The sequence below is a fragment of the Quercus suber genome, unplaced genomic scaffold (genome assembly GCF_002906115.3).
Source record: "Quercus suber isolate HL8 unplaced genomic scaffold, Cork oak 2.0 scaffold_42, whole genome shotgun sequence".
Lineage (NCBI taxonomy): Eukaryota > Viridiplantae > Streptophyta > Magnoliopsida > Fagales > Fagaceae > Quercus > Quercus suber.
Window position 1 is genome coordinate 396,684 of NW_027069507.1, and position 18,873 is coordinate 415,556.

Sequence of the window (18,873 nt, forward strand, 5' to 3'; positions counted from 1 at the left end):
CCCCCCCCCCACCCCCCCCCCCCCCCCCCCCCCCCCAAAACAACCAAACAAAAAAAAAAGTTCTTACAACCCCATGTTCAAATCAACCTCTACTTGTCTTGCAGCTCATAGTGCCGTTGTATTGAAGGCTGAGAGTATGGCAGATAAGATTGAATGGATGAATAAGATAAGAAGTGTTATTCAACCTTCTAAAGCAGGACAATTGAAGGGTACACCCACTGAAGGTGGTATGCGACAAAGTCTTTCTGATGGTTCTCTGGTGAGTTACTGATTATGGATGCTGCTGTTATCTAAATTCTTTTATAAATCTTTTTCTGATGGTGCTTGTATAAATCTTTTTCCCTCCAATTATTTTTGAAGAATTCTTCCAATTTCATAAATTTTGAATTTGCACTCTAGTTCTCTTGGTTGATGATCTATTTAATATTTATTTATTTATTTATTTGTGATTTTGTGCATTAGTAGTGAGTAATGTTTGGAAACAACTTTTTAGCTTTTTGCTGAAAACTTATTGTTGAAAGTGTGCTAAAGTATACTTGTGCTTTGAAAAAGTAAGAGCAGCTTATAAGCTAGTCCCAAACATGATTTTTTTTTAGGAGATTTGGAGCTGGGATTTTTGATCCCCAAATTCTGGCCGTAAATCCCATGGGAAATTTTAAATTTCCGCATCATGTTTCGCTAAAGTCAGAATTTGTAAATGGTGAATTTTGAATCCTCACTTAGCCCCAAATCCTGGCTACAAATGACACCCAAACACACAATAAAATTAATTTCCCGGTGCAATTTTGATTGAACCGCCTACTAACCTCTATTTAGCTTAAATTGATCCATAAGTATTCGTGCACAAAATTATGAAGTTTTTCTAACTTACTTTTTCCTTCCTCTCCTGTACTTTCAAGGATATGATGACTCGAAAACCTGCTGATCCTGAAGAGGAGCTTCGGTGGATGTCTCAAGAAGTTCGTGGTTATGTTGAAGCAGTTTTGAACAGTTTGGCTGCGAATGTCCCTAAAGTAAGCCAACGTTTTCAACTTTACGTTTGTCATCCCTAAAGTCAACTTGTGAAATGATTTAACACATTTGGGATTGACTGGTTGAACAGGCAGTTGTTCTTTGCCAAGTTGAGAAAGCCAAGGAAGACATGCTAAATCAGTTGTACAGTTCTGTCAGGTTGCATGCTTCTCTATTTACATGGCATTTGTTGTTTTTCTTTTGCACTACCATGAACTTTTTTAACAGACTGCCTTGTTACTGTGCTCCATATCTAACTGCAATATGTGGCTCCCATCATATTGTTTTTTCTGCTATAAAATATAAGGTTCTTAGGTAGTTGATAGGGAACAATTGTTTTTAGATCTTTAGATCTTCATTATGGTAAGGCTCATCGGTTGTGGAGTTTGGTGTTTAGATCTTTTGGGATTTCTTGGATCTTGCCAAGATCGGTTGTGGATACTCTATTCGGTTGGTGGAATTGGCCTGGAAAGCATGTGTCTAGCATTTGAAATTTAGCTCCATTATGCTTGATGTGGTGTCTTTGGAGGGTGCGAAATAGGACGACGTTTGAGGATATGGAAAGTTCGGATGACCAGCTATTGGCTTCTTTCAGTGGCTCTCTGTTTGACTGGTCTAGGGCTTGGGGATTCACTTCTAGTGATTCTCTCCCTTTGTTCCTTATCTCTCTCTTGTGTAATTAGTATCTTTTCCTTTCTTTTTTCTTTTTTTTTCTTTCTTTCCCTTTGTACTTTTCTCTCTGCCTTATGTCTTCTGCATAAGGTAGTGTTCTTGAATATATATCTTTATTACTTATCAAAAAAAAAAACAATTGTTTCTAATCATTTTTATATTTGTGCATGGATAGTGCACAGAGCACAGGCAGGATTGAAGAGCTTCTTCAAGAGGACCAGAATGTAAAACGTAGGAGAGAGCGCTACCAAAAACAGTCTTCTCTCCTTTCTAAACTAACGCGCCAACTTAGCATTCATGACAACCGAGCTTCTGCTGCTTCCAGCTTTTCTAATGGAGGAGCAGGTATGTACATAAAAGCTGTTTCTCTCTCTCTTACACAGGTCTGAATGCAGCTGATTAGTGGTTTGTGTTATCCACCATCTTTAAACCCTTGAAAATGACTGTTTTTGATGAACAATTTAACAAAGGAAAAATATATTCATTTATGATATGCCATAAGTTTATATTTTTGTAGAGAAATCATTCTAGAGATTGAAAACTAGGCTTATAGATGGATGGATAACGTTCAGGTCCCGTTACATTTTATGTTTGTTACCCATCCATGGTGGATGAGGACCTTATAACACTGTCTACCTCACAACGTTGGATCTAGGGGCTGTGCATATAGTAACACTATCATGGTGGGCGAAGCAATCCCCTCTCCACTCACTCACATTAGTCAACTCACATATACATCCAACCATTTTAGTGTCCCACTTATTCCCAAACCTCAAGAGAGGAGGGTTGCTGTTGATTGAAAGCCAGCATAAAACTTTGTCAATGTAGCCAATAAATTTGAGCTGAAATTGCATCTTCTTTTGTAAGAGTAAGGTTGAGGGCAAGGTCTTATTTTAATGACCGATCAAGTGCAGGTGTTATGAACTTGTAAATTATGTTGATTTGGCCTTTACCCTGAAATATCATGATATATAACATATTTTTAATTATCAATAATGTTCTTTGTTCGGTATTTCACCACCCCCTTCCCCCAAATGTGGGGGGTGGTGTTCATGACCACTGTAGTTATTCCTTTTATGCCTATTGATAATTTGATAAGATGGCCGTGCCCGAAGTTGTTTCAATGATTGGTTATATTTGTGTTTCCTCTTTCTTTCCTGAAATTGTTTTCTGATGTTTTAATCTGTCTCCTTAGCAGAAAGCAGTCCTAGAACCAGTGGTCCTTCTGGTGATGACTGGAGATCTGCATTTGATGCAGCTGCTAATGGCTCTGTTGACTACAATTCCCACAGTGATTCTTTTAGGTCTCGATCCAATGGTCACAGCAGAAATTCAGCACGATGGGGGGGGGGGGTGTTGTTGTGGGGGGAATATCATCTAAGAAACAACAATAATGAAAGAAAAGGACATACCTTTCAACACAGTTTTATATGGAACCTTGCTAGTGAGCTTGAACACAAGACTGGGTGCTTTTCCAGAATCTGGTCCGTTAGCCTTCTTATCCTTCGAACTCTTTGCTGGAGGTGCTGGTGGTTCTTCCTCATCTGAGACCTCTTCAATATTACATTCCTGCACAACAATTACATAAGATGGGTGATCATTGCTATTAGCATGAAGTACCATACCAAATGACATTCCAAAATTATACTACCCCTTCATAGGCATGGGTACACATGTATAAATTATTTGTGTGATTTCTAATTCACCCCTACATTTATCAAGATAGTAAAGCTAATATGACATTGCATCTTCCCAAACCAAATGATAAGCAGATTTATGAGATATGTCAAATTCTACAATACCTTACTGCAATATCATTTGTATTTCCAAGAACAGCTGACTTTCTAGAAACAATTCTTAACATTTAAAAACAAGCAGATTTTCATGATACCAACGTGGCTGAGTGGCTCCATAATTTCATAGTGTCTACAATCTCAGCAAGATAGTCAACAAGAGAATTCACTTCTCCCTTGTTATTGTGGACTAAAAATGGAAAACAAAATCTCTTACTTAGGGTTCCCAATGAACATAGCAAAGAGACAAACAGTTGCTATGCATCAATTTCCCTTAATGCTTCCATATGAAAAAAATTCCAACTGCTTTCAGTTTGAATTAGCAGAACCCAATAGCCCACACCCAATTTTATAAAAGAATTTAAAAGATATTCTCAGTTCTACAAAAATAGCTTTGCCTAGAACCAATCTCTAGCAGGGTTAAACCAAAAATCAGTTCTACAAAATGTTTTACATAGATTCAATTAATTCAAAATTCAATGAGTTAGATATACAGCATTCCAGAGCAAACATAAGGATTGTTACATGCATTGCTATTCGGCTAAGTGAAAACGTGCATATTCACTAGATCACATAAATGTAGTACTTCACATGCATAATTTATGAATTTGTGACCCTAGAAAAAATGGGCCGCAGGCCTGCAACCCCACAATCCCATACTATAGAAATAGAGTGAATGCACCCAGTTAAGATATCAGGTGAAACTTTAAAGTTCTCTCCACTTACACTTCCTGTCTGGCTTTACCAAGGATGATGGAATTTGAAAAAGTAAAAAGACTCCCAAAAACTTGGGGTACGAGATAATTACTAATAATCACAGATCTGACAGTATAACAGTCTCAACTGTTGTCCTTACCTCCAAAGTGATGACTCCACGAAAATGTCTTTCCTCTTGCTTTTTGGTGTACCCAAGCTGTAAAATAAATGAGAAGTCAAAGTAAATCCTACAGTTCACAATCATAGTAATGGTAGTAGTACATCAGCAATAAGTACACACATCTTATCTTATAAGACTTTAAATGTGAGGATATTATTGAACAAACCCAATTAGTGAATGTAAGCATGAAATCTGGCAGGCTTGGAACTAATGTTACAAACCTTTCCAGTCTTCTCGTTCAAAACAAACCACCGCCGACTCCATCCGTTAGTTTTTGCACTTTTCTTTAATATAAAACCTGCAGAAAATATAAAGATAACAACATATTAAACAGGAAAAAAATTAAGACAAAATGCACAGTTGTCATGCAAGGTTGCCTGAAACTTTGAAAGCCTAGATGACCCCAGGTAACGGCTATGTTAACTTCCCACGAATGCTATTTCGGCAAAATGCCACTCCCAACATGCATAAAAAAGAAAAATGCCCCCTAAAAAGTGGTATATACAATCACATACGAATGCAAAATTTGCATACAAACCTGCCGTTATTTCTCCTTCAGGGCCTGCAGTCTTCAAACCTGAATTCTCCTGTGCTTCTTTCTCTGCCTGACCAGATTTCTCCTTCATTGATTTCAAACTTCCACCAGTTTGTTGACCAGCCATCTGAGGACTAGTTGCCTAGGACAAGGAAATAATTAACATATAATGAGCAAGGAATACTAGAGACTAAATAACTAAAATAACAAGTTATATATATATTAGTTCCCCAGGGGACAGGAGCAACAAAATCCAATCAATGCACTTGTTCTTCCAAACTCATCCACTTTACATTGGAGAAAGAGATCTCCTACCCTGTTTAGCATTCCTTGCTCTGCATCTTGTCCTTTTTTTGTGGTACGTGTCTTGAGCTCCTCCTCCCGGCGCTGTCTCTCCATTCTGGGGAAAAAAAAGATAGATCATCCTGGTAAGTTGCAAGTAAATATTGGCAAATGGTACAAACAATTAAATATTGAACTAGCAATGAACACAACACACTCAGGAACAAGACACACTTATGGAAGAGAAAGACACAAAATTTCATAATACAAACATTAAATAGAGTTCTCAAGCTATGTAATGATGGCAAAGCTTTTACCTCAACAGCTTTACAGAAATTGCAAGCATTTAACAAATGTCAAACATGCTAAAATCTGAAACCAGATGCTTTATTTTGATAATACACTCAGGAAGAAGACACAATTGAGAGATAGAGAGGGAGAGAGACAGAGATGAAATTCAATCAAATGAACATTATATAGAATTCTCAAGTTATGTAGTGATGATACAGCCGCTAAAGGCTTAAAGTAGGCATGCCATCACATTACAATTGTAGAGTTTAACTCAACATTTTTGCACCCAAAAAAAAAAAAAAAAACATTCAAAAATTGTCAAACATGTTATGGTCTGTTACCCATGCAACATGACATGTCACAATCTGAAACCAAATGCCTTAGAAACTAAAACCAAATTCTAAAACACATATTTCAGGCAAAAGAATAATTAAAAAAAAAAATACCTTCTTTGCACCAAACGGATAAAATGTTGGGGCGGCACAAAAGCTCGCTCCATATCTACTAGTGCAACAACCATTTTCTTTGCTTCATTCTTAAACCCATCTAAAGCAGCACTTGCAATTGCCACAACCTTGTACAAGGTTAACATTGATTAAGTTTCACGAAACAGAAAGATATAAACAGAAGTGAAGTTACACCACCCAAACTTGACTTCATACAATTGAACACAGTACAATTTATTTTTAGAAAAAAAAAATAACAAAGAAAAATTTGATAAGAAAGTAAGGCACCATACCTCTCTCTTAAAAGGAGGGTACCTTCCAAGACCTGGTGTACCATTTGCAGCAGCAGAAACTATATCTACCAGGACACGGTGTACCTATTCGTTTGCACAAATAATCCAAATAAAGATTATACAGAAGAGTGTGAATGGCATGTATTAACTGTAGAAAAGCTCTTCCAAACCAAATAACTAGAAACACTTCTTGTTCCAAAATTTTGAGTCATTGATAGAACCCAAGAAATGATAGTCTCTCAAGCCTTCAATAGAAAAATATTGTAGAAAAATATTTTGGAAAGCCTGCTAAAGTCATAAGTTAGAATCTAGATGGTCATGAAAGCCTGGATTTACCTCATCAACACAGAGTCGTGATGGTTCTTTTGCAAGCTCCAAGACACCTTTAATTAAGGATCTTAAACCCTTTTCAGGGGATATGAGATATGGCTGATAACCATCCGCTTCTAACACAATCTAATACAAATTTCAAAATGGAAAGGTCAAAGGAAGACTCAAAAAGAAACCTTGAAAAACAATACAAGATAACCTAAAATAAGGGAATTTGGAAAATAGTGGGAGGACAAAATATACCCTCTTGACATTATTGATATCAAAATGTCTGTCTAAAGGAAGTTGCTTGATTCTATTTGGAAAGTTCCCCTCGAAACTGGCAACAATTTTCCAACCCGCACCCTGCAAAAAAATTAGTAACAGCAGCAGCTCAAACACATGACTCAAGAAGCAATTGACTGAATGAATATCATAAGAATATCATAAGAATATCATTTCCTGCTGAATGCCACAAATAGTTCAGTTACTGTTGAAGAAAAGAGGCAATTGCCAATGGCTCAGGCTATCCAAATGAACAACCAGAAACATGTGAAGAAAGCTAAGAATTGCACCAGATGAATTTCTGAAAAAAATATTACTATCACCATATACAAATACTTGAAACAAAATGTCATTTCATACACAGCTTCTTGAGTGAAAACGAGGGAAGAGGAAGAGGAATGCTGGCAAGAAGCATAGAGCAATTATATCTATTTTTATAAACTCATCTTACCATATAATATTTATGTAATCACAAAATTGTCTTCATACTACATTAATGATCTCTTAGAATAAAGTTCAAGGAAACCTGTCAACGCAGCAGTCAGTACATTCACTAACTTATAAGGACTTTTGAGTTTGCTACCACTGCCTGGTACACACCAGTTAAAGTTAAAAGTTTTCCTTGGCAGTTTTAAAATACACTTCTTCTTCTTCTTCTTCTTCTTCTTCTTCTTCTTTTATAAGTGGTTTTAAAATATACTTCTTTTCCATCAACTCAAAACCTGACAGCTTTAGAGAACCCACTAGAGTGGAATTGCCTCCATTTTTCAAAGGTAAGCTTCTCCATAGTGATTTGCTCTTTTTTTTTTTTTATTGATAAGAATTGAGATGGGCAGCAACTAACAACCTTGATACAACATTAGAGATCTTTCACCTTTAATAAAATTCCCAAGGTCAGCAAGGGCAAATGTTGACCAATGAATGAGGAAAACTTCTTGACTACAAGAAGGTATATTACGTAGATAAATTTCAAAATAATAAACACTTTGATTTATTGATAAATTGAAGGGATTCGAAAGATTATATGCCAAATATAAATAAACCCTTCAAATTGGAAAATTTACATGCTTAAGACTAAAGTTTACTGAACTAAACAAAAAAAAGGACAGAAAACCTCACCTCACCGGATGTAACATGCTGGAGAAACTTATCCTCAAATTCACGACAAAGTTCCAAGGCTAGAGCCCTGGTGCCCTCAGAACTATTCACCATTTGCTCACCAAGCCTTACCAACTCATCCTGAACTACTTGAGACTTGCCCTGCAACCTGCACAAATGTGAAGGACAGGTGTTGATAAGGAGCCAAATTAGATGGAAAATGACAACATGCATGGCAGAGGGAAGACTGTAAATCCATTCATAAGCTGTCCTATTAGAAAAGGTATTCAGTCTTAAATTATATGTATGGCCATAATTTTACATGTAAACCTAATTAATTTGATTTTCACCTATCAAAAAAAATGCATGTAAACCAAATTAATAAACTAGATTTATTCGCTAAATACAACCTGCATGTCAGTAGTAGATGGAAGTGCAAACTATGACCAATTTACAGAGCTAAAAATCAGGAGAAATTTGTATGAGTAACCTAATAATAAGTTAACATTTGAAAACTTCCTCATATAAGTTTTGTCCTCCATACATCACAAAACTCCAAAATCCAAACTTCTCAAGAATTATAACAAAAATAAGAAAATAAAGTCACATTTGTTGTAAGTAAAAACATTAGTCATTACCAGAATTAAATTTTAGAAGAAAAGAAAAACAACTGATCTAAAAAATGCATGAAGACACAAAAAGTTCAAAACAAAATGTTATGGTATCAGCAAAAGACCCACCCAGAGAGGATATTAGGAAGCCGGACTTTCATACGATTGCGAATCTGCTGTGCCAGAGCATCCACCAAAGCTATTCTCCCAAGCTTACTTTGAGGGGCTCCAGTTAGTATGGACTTTAGACTTTCACTCTCTGCCCTCCATGCAGTTTCCAAGGAACTCTCGGAGCCAACAGATCCAGATGCAGAGGCTATTGCAACCGATTGACCTATTAAAGCAACCCATGGCATATCAGATGCTCTTGAGGGCCCTTGATTTAACAGGAGAGCCTGAACAGCAGCCAGAGCTTTCTGGTCTGATGCAGCTTGATCTATTTTACTAATTACACCAATGGTTCTGGTACCTGTAATCAACATACAATTCCCCACTTAATTACTTATAGAATCAAATGATTAACAAAGAGAAAGAGGATGAATGCATTTGGGAATGAGGGGAAACAGAGCGCATGAACTTTTGGATAGCAGTGCCTCATATGCACTAAGGCACAATTATTTACAACAGAACTTAGTTCACAGTAAGGAACAAAGTCAAATTTAACCTCCTGTCCCACAGAAATAAATTAGAAACATAAAAGCAATTTACCATCTCCATCAAATTCCTTGGCAACCCTAAGGGCTCGAGACGAAGCAATTTCAGGTGCCTGGGCTGCAGGTACTATAACTAGCAGAATGGCATCATTATGCTCAGCATATTCACTAACCTATACAAGAACCATTAAAAAATTGTTAATCAAAACTGTTTCTACTAATTCAAACACACACAAACTACGACAAGACCATCCATTGAGAACCTATTTATTAAAAGTAGATAGATAAATAAATCAATTGGACACATCTGACAGAACCCATTGCAAGAATGAACTCTAGGGTCTTGGCCATATAAATCCTTGTATCAAACAAAGGTCTAAGACTCTAAAAGTATTAGGCATTACTTACCATTGACTCATCCATGATCCGTTGATCCAGCCCAGGTAAATCAATCAACTTCAGGGGAGGAGCTGAGGAGAAATAAATTTAATAGAATATATAATAAGTACAACAAACGAAACCAATGAGATCAAAGAATACACATGATGGCAGGGAATCAATAAACGATGAACAAACCCAATACCGATGTCCATTATAACCTCTCAACTTGAAAAAAACAAAAACAAAACAATTGACGCCCTCATACTCAGAGCATTATACATAAAGCCCAAGTAAGATTGCAATTAAAGAAATAAAAGGTCATACCCAGTACACAAGGCTTTCTCTTTTGTGGGGAAGGTTAATAAATTTTGTTTTTGAGCTATAACAAAATATATTTTTGCAATCTCATATCAAGAATTTTTGGAAAAACTTCCCATTTTGCAAATTAGGCAGTCATACACACACGCACGCACACACGCACACGCACACGCACACGCACACGCACACGCACACGCACACGCACACGCACACGCACACGCACACGCACACGCACACGCACACGCACACGCACACGCACACGCACACGCACACGCACACGCACACGCACACGCACACGCACACGCACACGCACACGCACACGCACACGCACACGCACACGCACACGCACACGCACACGCACACGCACACGCACACGCACACGCACACGCACACGCACACGCACACGCACACGCACACGCACACGCACACGCACACGCACACGCACACGCACACGCACACGCACACGCACACGCACACGCACACGCACACGCACACGCACACGCACACGCACACGCACACGCACACGCACACGCACACGCACACGCACACGCACACGCACACGCACACGCACACGCACACGCACACGCACACGCACACGCACACGCACACGCACACGCACACGCACACGCACACGCACACGCACACGCACACACACACACACACACACACACACAAAAACATTTCATAAGTAAATCTTAGGGCATAATTTCTTTTTCTTTTTCTTTTTCTTTTTTTTTGGGTGAAAATTCATTACATAAGCTCAAAGGACAAAGGGCACCACCCATGTACACAGGAAGTGTACAAAAGTTACATCAAAATTAAACACTAAAAGTACATCGATCATGCAAGTCAGGAAAAGCAGCAAAAGGAAACAACCCTAAAGTACCAATAAAAATAAAAGTAAAATAAAAAACAACCCCAAAGCATTTATCCATCCAAACAAAATCTGCAGGAATAAAATTTTAGAGCATAAGTTAAGAGGGATAAAGGACTATCAATTACGAACTGACCTGTGCTTGTGCGTAGCTTCAAATATATTTCATCTCGACTCTTGCCTGAGGAACTCTTACTCAATCTATCCTGTAGAGAATGTCGCAACGCGCCTGCAGAAGAACCACGACAATCAAATAAAATACATAAAATGGTTGAAGAGAACCATCCCATAGTGTTTGTCACATTATCACTAAACTTCCTGTCATCCCACAGTATTTGTAAGGGATAAGCATCACAGACATCCCACAGGGCAGGTCAGTGATACCAGTGAAATCCTCAGAAAGAATATGATTTTTGCAAGTATAAACATTTCCAGCCATAAAGACATGAAGTTGATCTAATTAGAGACTATCTGTAGTAGTTACTAACTTGCAGAAACTTGTTGAGATTTATTGTCAATCTGCAAAACAATCGATTTGCTGCTCAAAGAACCATCCCTCTGTAAATCGATGCTTATGGGCGCCCGTGTAGCACCATTTTCACCAGTTGGCTGAATGAAGAAGAGAAAAAATAAATAAATAAAGCTATTCCAGGTTCTATACATTAGACGAAATAATCAAAAAGAACCACATAAAATCCAAACTTACCAAAACAGGATGACCAATTAAACTGTTCAAGACAGCAGATTTACCAGCACCCTGTCCAATTGTTGGTGCACCAAAAAAATTATTACATCAGGATCTCCAAACAGCCAAAGGAGTATTACACAGCATAAGAATGGACCCAAATGATTACAAAATAGACAAACAATACTGAGATCAGAATTTTTCAATTTGGCCCCATCTTCAAACAGATTCTCAAAATTTCCAAGCATAAATAAAACATAAAAATTTGGACAACCCAATTAAAACTCAAAATTGAAAAATAGCATAGTACTTCACATAGCACTGAGCTTCAAAATTTTACTGCAATTCAAATTCCAAAATTCCCTCAATTCCAAGCAAACAATTAAAAACAGTTTCATCTAAGTGTTATAAACGACATCAATTCCCACCTCTGCATTCACTGTTCATCAAAATCCCCCATAACAAAACACTTTCAAGCAATCGAACTATATATTCTCTAACAAAAAGTAGTCACTGTAAATCAAGTACAACAATATCTAATAAATTTTCTCATTAAGCAATAATGTCTTTCAAAGCTAATCTAAAATAGCACTTTTATTCGGTTTCCTCTCCTCAGTTTTCACCAGAACCAAACACATCAAATACCAAAACACATAAACTAGTCAAAATCCAAAAGCTCAAGCATAGAAAAATCCCTACGAGCACAAAATCTCCAACCAACCTACACATACATATATCTCTATACACGCGAAAACAAGAGCAGAAAGAGCAAGATGAAGGAACTCACAACATTGCCGAGAGCAACACAATTAAGAAAAGTGGAGGCTCTTCTAGAAGAAGAACCAGAGGAGCTTGAAGTTTCGTCAACGTCTTCGTCGGCGAGCAGAGCCGAGGCCTGTCGCATCGACTCCGATAGCTGACACAACTCCTCGATCGCCTCCATCGACTCGAGCTTTCGAAGATCTCCGACGATCTGATTCTCAAAATTTTACGGATGAACGAAAATCGGAGAAAACTGAAATAGCGCGAAGAGATCGATCGGAGTGAAATCGGAATCGGAGAGATCTGATGGAATTAGATCTCTTTTGTCTGTGTTTCTCTCTCTCTCTCTCTCTGTGAGAAAATATTATGTGTTTGTATTTTTAGGGTTTGAACTTTGAATTGAATTTCAACGATTTGAAATGGGAAAAAAAGGGCGAGAGGTAATGCGCGAGAAGAACCCTTCTCTCTCTATCTCTCTCTTTCTCTCTCTCGTTCTCTCCACTTTGAACTTTCTCTCTCTTATTTGAATCTTTTTTTTTTTTTTAATAACTTGGTTGCTTTTTTTTTCAATTTTAAAATCTCTCTCTCTCTTTTCTTAACAGTGTTGTTTTGCGTTTCTTTAATTTTCTTTTTTTTTTTCTTTTTGGATTGGATCTGAATCGGTTTGTGGGACCTATTTCGTCACAGTGACTAAATTGGTTCAATTTTAATATGAGTTAAATCTAAGCTGAAACTATTTTAAAATTTCCCTAGTTTTAATTTATTTCGATTTATTCATATTTATATTATAACCAATTTAGATATGCATGTATGTTGACATGTCAAATTTAAAAACTAATTTTCAGTAAGTATTTTTCCCCAAAAAAAAATTTCAGTGAGTATATATACTTAAAAACAGCAAAAATTTCCCCTAACAAAAAAAAATAAAAATTTAAAAGCTTGTATTCTAAAGAAATGGGTATTCAGGAAACATATTTGATTTAATTTTAAACCAATTTTATACACACAAAATTTTACAAAATGAAAGTCAATTAATGGTTCCTAATTCCTATTAAATTCTCAAAAATTAAAAATTGTTTGTATTAACCTAATAGATTAGTTTTAAGGTTCATAAAGTCTATTTAAAATTTGTAGCCAACATCAAATTACTCAGGGTATATTCTCGATATTCAATAATTTATACATCTTTCTTAAAATTTATTTTTATATATTTATATATTTTTCATTTTGATTAAATTTTATGCCACTCCAAATACCATCTAAGAGCATCCACTAACTTTTCATTTATTTTGCACAAAAAAACTATTTTTTCTATTTTATACACTCATTTTTACAAAACAGCCACATCAGTTTATCTATTCTATACATTTATTCAATAAAATATTCATCGTTTTACAATTTTTTATTATTCTCTCCCTCATTGCCTCTCTCTCTCACAGACCCAGTCCAAAACTCATTCAATCACCTATCTCTCCCTCATCGCCTCTCTCTCTCACAGACCCAATCCGCCTCTCTCTCACTTTCTCATCAACCAAACAATAATTACAATCCTGTATTTCATAATAAAATAACCACAAAAAATCCAAACAACATTCCATTTTCACTTTCTCAGATTTTCTCGTGAACCAAACATTTTCCCAAATTTTCTCACAAACCAAACAACTCAGATTTAAGACAAATTAAACAAAATTTTCTCAAATCCTCCCACCTCCACCACCACCACCACATAAACCACCATGAATGACTATGACAAATTTCTCAACCAACTTGTTCATCACCTCCTCCACGAGCCCACACCTACACCACCACAAATCTTAAGATTTTAGCTTCGATTTGACGATCTCTTCGTCTTGATTCCAACGGTGCCAGTGACGAGGACGATGAGGCTAGAGTCGGTGAGGCCAGTTACAAGGACAGCGAGGGTTGGAGCTAGAAAAGAGAAGAGAGAAGGAAAAAGAAGTAGAGACGAGAGAGAAAAAAAAAATGAGAAAAACAAAGAGCAACCAAAGACAAGAGAGAGAAAAAATTAATAAAATAATAAATGCAATTGCTACAGTAACCGTGCATATATGCATGGTTACTGTAACAATTGTGTATTTATACACATTTTTATACTCACTAATGTAGATGTTTTTTTAGTCAAAATATGTAAAATAAATAATTTTTTACATTTTTCAAGACTTTGCATCCATTTGTGTGGATGCTCTAACATTAGTAAGTTGTTATTGGAATGAGTCATTTAGCCAAGGGGGAACAAATGAAACAAATTTTAACCAAAAAATATATACATAAGTGACAAATGGAATGAAGAGATTGGGGAAAAATGAATAGGAAAACGAAATTGCATGCAGTTGCTGGTGCCTTTCGCGGCCATATCAACGTCCAAACAAGCTAGCTTTCTCCTTCCCCCCACCCCACCCAAAGACAAATAGACAATACAACACTTTCTCTTTAAGTAAAAACTACCCATAGGTACCGTAGCACAGATATGCAGTAATTAAAGCAGCATTTATTTCTTTTCTTTTTTTTCTTTTTTTTATTTTTTTTATGTCTTTCAAATGTGACTGGACAGGTTCATCAAAAAAAAGTAAACAGGACAGAACCAATCATTTTTATTTGAGGAGCTAGATTTTAATATAACAATAATATTTTTAGCATATAAAATAAGAACATATATGAATCAAAGCAGATGTGAAGTGGGAAATGTTAATAATGATTAAATGGAAAAAAATAAAAATAACAAAGAGAAAGCTTTGTCCTTTTATTAGGGGAAAAAAAATTAACTTCAGACATTTTAAGAAGCATGATTTAGTTAACTAATATTTTGATATCGCTTTTTATTTTATTAATTGATTTCCAATTATTCCATCACATGATTGTTCACTCGAAATTGTGATTTTGTTCAAATTACTTCTATAATCATTATTTTATGAGTATAGTTTATTCATATATTTTATAAATATACTTTATTCTGTGATTATTCATAGTAATATTATTTTCATATTTGCACACACTCTCTCTCTCCCACTCTTTTTTTTTTTTTTTCCTTGAAGAAACTCTCTCACTCTCTGTGTAATAACTCAACTAATAGATATAATACAAAGAGGCCCTTTCATATTTTTATTGAGAATTCATAGGCCACGTCACCATAAAGTCCTCCCAAAAAAAAAAATCACCAAATAATGAACGACCTTAAAAAAATCTGAAGTTAGTGGGATCCATCATGGTGATGCCACCGACCCTCCCACTTTGCAAATGTGAAATAGAATCTACGCATTTATTTTATGTAAAACCATATGGTGAACTTGTAAGAATAAAAGGATTCCAAAATAACCGGACAGACTACCATTCCAAAACGAGAAAAGGTTGCGGCCGTAGTTGGACTACGTGAGCAAAAAGAAAGAAAATTTGTTGCAACGTTTCATCGAGGCTTTCCATATGGTCTGTGTTAAAAATGGGCCGACACAATATAGAGAGTCGGTTATCCTTCTTTGATCGAAAATGACGTCTCCAATTAGAAAGGACTTGCCAAAAATCTTGGATCTTAACTTGTAAGTAATTTTTAGGTATTTTTAGAGCACGACGAAAGATGTTCCTTCCTCTCACAATTGTAGTGGGGTTCGCTCATTAAATTCATAATAAAGTTTATAATGAATGTGAGAGAGGGAACACCATTTTACCATACTCTGAGACTATTTAAGTATTTCCCCTCAACTGGTATCTAATGTAGTTTTCAATGATGATTGTATGGGGTTCAAACTTCAAATTTTTCTCAAATGTAACTATCAAATTATCAACAAAAGGGGCTTTACAAACCAAAATCCAAATATCTACAAAGGTTGGATATGCATGAAATTACAAAAATTGTTGTATATAATAAATTTCACAATATTTTAGAGGACATATTATGATTAATTCAACATTACTTTTACATAAAACCACTACTTACATCACTTTTATTGTACATGAATCATGACATGTTATCTTAACGAGAAGGTATTTGGTATCAAATAATACCATGTTAGCGGTATCAAAATCCAATAAGTGTGAGACATGCTAACAAAAAATAACTAACCCACTAATAAATAAAAGACATGTGTTAGTAAGTAATTATTTTTACATACATGTCTTTTGTTTATTGGATTTTGATAAGGATGGCATGGTATCATTTGATAAAAAATACTTTTTCCATCTTAACAATTGTAAATATAAGTTGTGAATTTATTTTGTATCTATACTTACTGATAGACTTATTCATTCTTGAAATAACTGTTGATGTTTATTCTTGAAAAGAAAAATTTAATAATTGTTCGTGGCAATATCATCAACTCATTTTGACTCTTTTCAAAGTTTTCAAAATATTTTCGAACAATCTAGGACGCTTGAAAGTTGAAACACATTTTATTAAATCAACACTCATATCTTTGGAAGAAATGCTATGTCCACAACATTTTCACAACAAACCCTAAGTGGCAAATTGTTATTATTGGGGCAAAAAATTAATCTCAATAGTATGTTTAAATTTGAACCAGTAACAACTAACTTCCTATAATTTATTGTGAAAATGTTGTAGATATAACTCTTCTCTATCTTTGGATCAAAATCAACAAAACTTATTTACCACGACCAAAGGAGCATATGCTAGCATCAAACTATGCTCAAATTCTAAATACAAAACACCTTGACTATCAATTCATGTCAAACTCTAGTTTGGTAAAGTTTTACTTGCTTTGATTGAGGTGGGGAATGAATGATAATTAAAATCCTATTTCACCTTATAAAGGAGATCAAACAATGTCACTAAGTTTACAAAACTCTTGATACACATCCTTATTTTCTTAATTAAGGAATTCTACGTGACCTAACCCAAGAGCTTGATGGATTTTTTTTAGATAGAAGTTTTATGGAAACTGTGGGGTCAGTTTTTGCGGCCCAAGCCCAAGGAGGTATGGATTCGGAACCCACTGAGCCCAAAACAATAAATTTTGTAGAGAGTGGGCGAAAGGGCTAGGCAAATAATGAAAATAGCAGTATTAAACAGCAACACCAATGAGAGAAGTTGAATTAATGTGCTCTCGGACTTAATATGAGTACTCTGTCCGAAGAGATGTTTTTCATTGATAATCAAGGGTTACAATTTCTGGAGCTACAACCATCTAATATATCCTCTCTCTCTCCTGTTTTCCGATCCCCCTCTATCAGAGATACCCTTCCCATATAGATTGCCTTCTTACATCTCCTCCGTCCACTTGTTCATCATCCAGGCACCCACTTGAGTACATGTCCCATCACCCCACTTTTAGCCTTATGTGAGTGGCGGTAGCTGAGAAAGCACTGTTCAGGGGTCCTATCCACATAAATGCGGCCAGGAAGGTAGGTGTAGCGCATTAAATGTGGTGGTTGAAGTATGCCTCCTTGATATTTCTCTGTTGCCGTTATCTCTATGTGTGTCCGAGGTTCTTCTCCCTCTTGACACTTGTCAAATAGATCACTTGAACCTCCCATACTCGTGTTTGATCAAACCTCTTCGGATCCGAGGACGCATGACTACTCGGACATATAAGCATCTTCTCGGATGGTATACGTGCTCATCTCCAGGCATCCCCCATTGGCGTGGGCTTCCGACTGAAGGCCTCATCTCCTCGGACGAAGAGTGTTCCTCATTCAGGGCTTTGGCCCAATAAGTTGGGCTGGGTTTTTCTCTCCCCACAGAAACCTATCATCATTATACATATCATCCTTGGTAGGGATGATAACGAAGAGAAATAGGTCTAAATCATGGTTCTCTGCCCTTGCCCAACCTTGCATGTCGGGACAAGTTGTCTTGCCCCATCTCTACCCCCATGAGGGCCCTGCAGGGTTCTACCCTACCTTGCAAAATCCCACCCATTTTAATTCACCCTACCTGGCCTCACACCTATTGAAATAATATGATTTTTTTTTAATCGCAATTAAATTGATCACACCAATCAAACTAATTTTTATTAAGCAATTCAATAATATAAACCAAAGTATCTAACAATATAGTTAACAAAAAAAAAAAAAAATATATATATATATATATATATATATATACTCAAGTAGTTTGATATTTAATAATATAAATTAGTAAAGATCCTAGGGGTATTTCGAAATATAAATTAAATAGAGGGTGTTTCTGCAAATATATGCGAGATAGGGAGGGGTAGCCTAAATCCATCTCTACCCTGCCCCCAAGATGCAAGGCAAAAATCCTAGTCCATCAAGTGTGATTGCGTTGGCTGGGTTGAGTCCAAACATGGCATAATTTTTGTGCCATTCATCTTTCTTAAGGGTACCATTATATTTTAGGTTAAAATCACGAGTTCAACACACTATTTCAAGTAACACATGAGAATTCAATGCATAACTTTGAATGATTATTTTTATTAAAATGTTTTTTTAGCTAAATAACTTTGGGAACCTGTTTGTGCTCCATAAGGGTGGAACTGGAATTAGGACTCACAAATAAAGATTAGGGAAAATTCATCTCGAAATTAGCAGTGTTTAGTGTGCAAATGTGCTTCCTAAATGCACGTTTTGCGTTTCTTCCGTTTTTTTTTTTTTAATTTTTTAATTTATTTATCCTTTTAAGCTGAAATATTTGACTTTTCTTGTGAATAGTGCACAGTGTGCACTGTTCGCGGACTCACAAATTTCACTTTTTAACAAATTTTTT

At 36.1% G+C, this 18,873-nt stretch overlaps 2 protein-coding genes across 2 annotated transcripts; one reads left to right on the forward strand and one right to left on the reverse strand.

Moving 5' to 3' along the window:
- Nucleotides 1–62: 62 nt before the first annotated feature.
- LOC112038580 (dynamin-2A) lies at nucleotides 63–3,077 on the forward strand. Its single transcript, XM_065771342.1, has 6 exons — nucleotides 63–259; nucleotides 900–1,013; nucleotides 1,103–1,170; nucleotides 1,859–2,028; nucleotides 2,882–3,018; nucleotides 3,066–3,077. The coding sequence occupies exons 1-6, from the start codon at nucleotides 74–76 to the stop codon at nucleotides 3,075–3,077; spliced, it is 687 nt and encodes a 228-aa protein (XP_065627414.1). The 5' UTR covers nucleotides 63–73.
- An 18-nt stretch (nucleotides 3,078–3,095) lies between these two features.
- LOC136061483 (dynamin-2A-like) lies at nucleotides 3,096–12,701 on the reverse strand (the record flags this gene model as incomplete). Its single annotated transcript, XM_065771313.1, is given in 17 exon segments — nucleotides 3,096–3,252; nucleotides 4,333–4,389; nucleotides 4,575–4,651; nucleotides 4,892–5,030; nucleotides 5,204–5,288; nucleotides 5,908–6,035; nucleotides 6,201–6,284; nucleotides 6,537–6,656; nucleotides 6,774–6,875; nucleotides 7,914–8,061; nucleotides 8,633–8,972; nucleotides 9,212–9,329; nucleotides 9,565–9,626; nucleotides 10,866–10,958; nucleotides 11,218–11,338; nucleotides 11,436–11,486; nucleotides 12,202–12,701. Coding segments are annotated over 17 exon segments (2,038 nt in total), but the record flags the coding sequence as incomplete, so codon positions are not given.
- Between the last annotated feature and the right edge of the window lie 6,172 nt (nucleotides 12,702–18,873).

Coding starts and splice junctions, on each gene's coding strand:
- LOC112038580 (XM_065771342.1), top strand. CDS start 74: ATGTTCAAATCAACCTCTACTTGTCTTGCAGCTCATAGTGCCGTTGTA. Junction 1,014..1,102: donor TGGCTGCGAATGTCCCTAAA/GTAAGCCAACGT, acceptor CTGGTTGAACAG/GCAGTTGTTCTTTGCCAAGT. Junction 2,029..2,881: donor CTTTTCTAATGGAGGAGCAG/GTATGTACATAA, acceptor TCTCCTTAGCAG/AAAGCAGTCCTAGAACCAGT.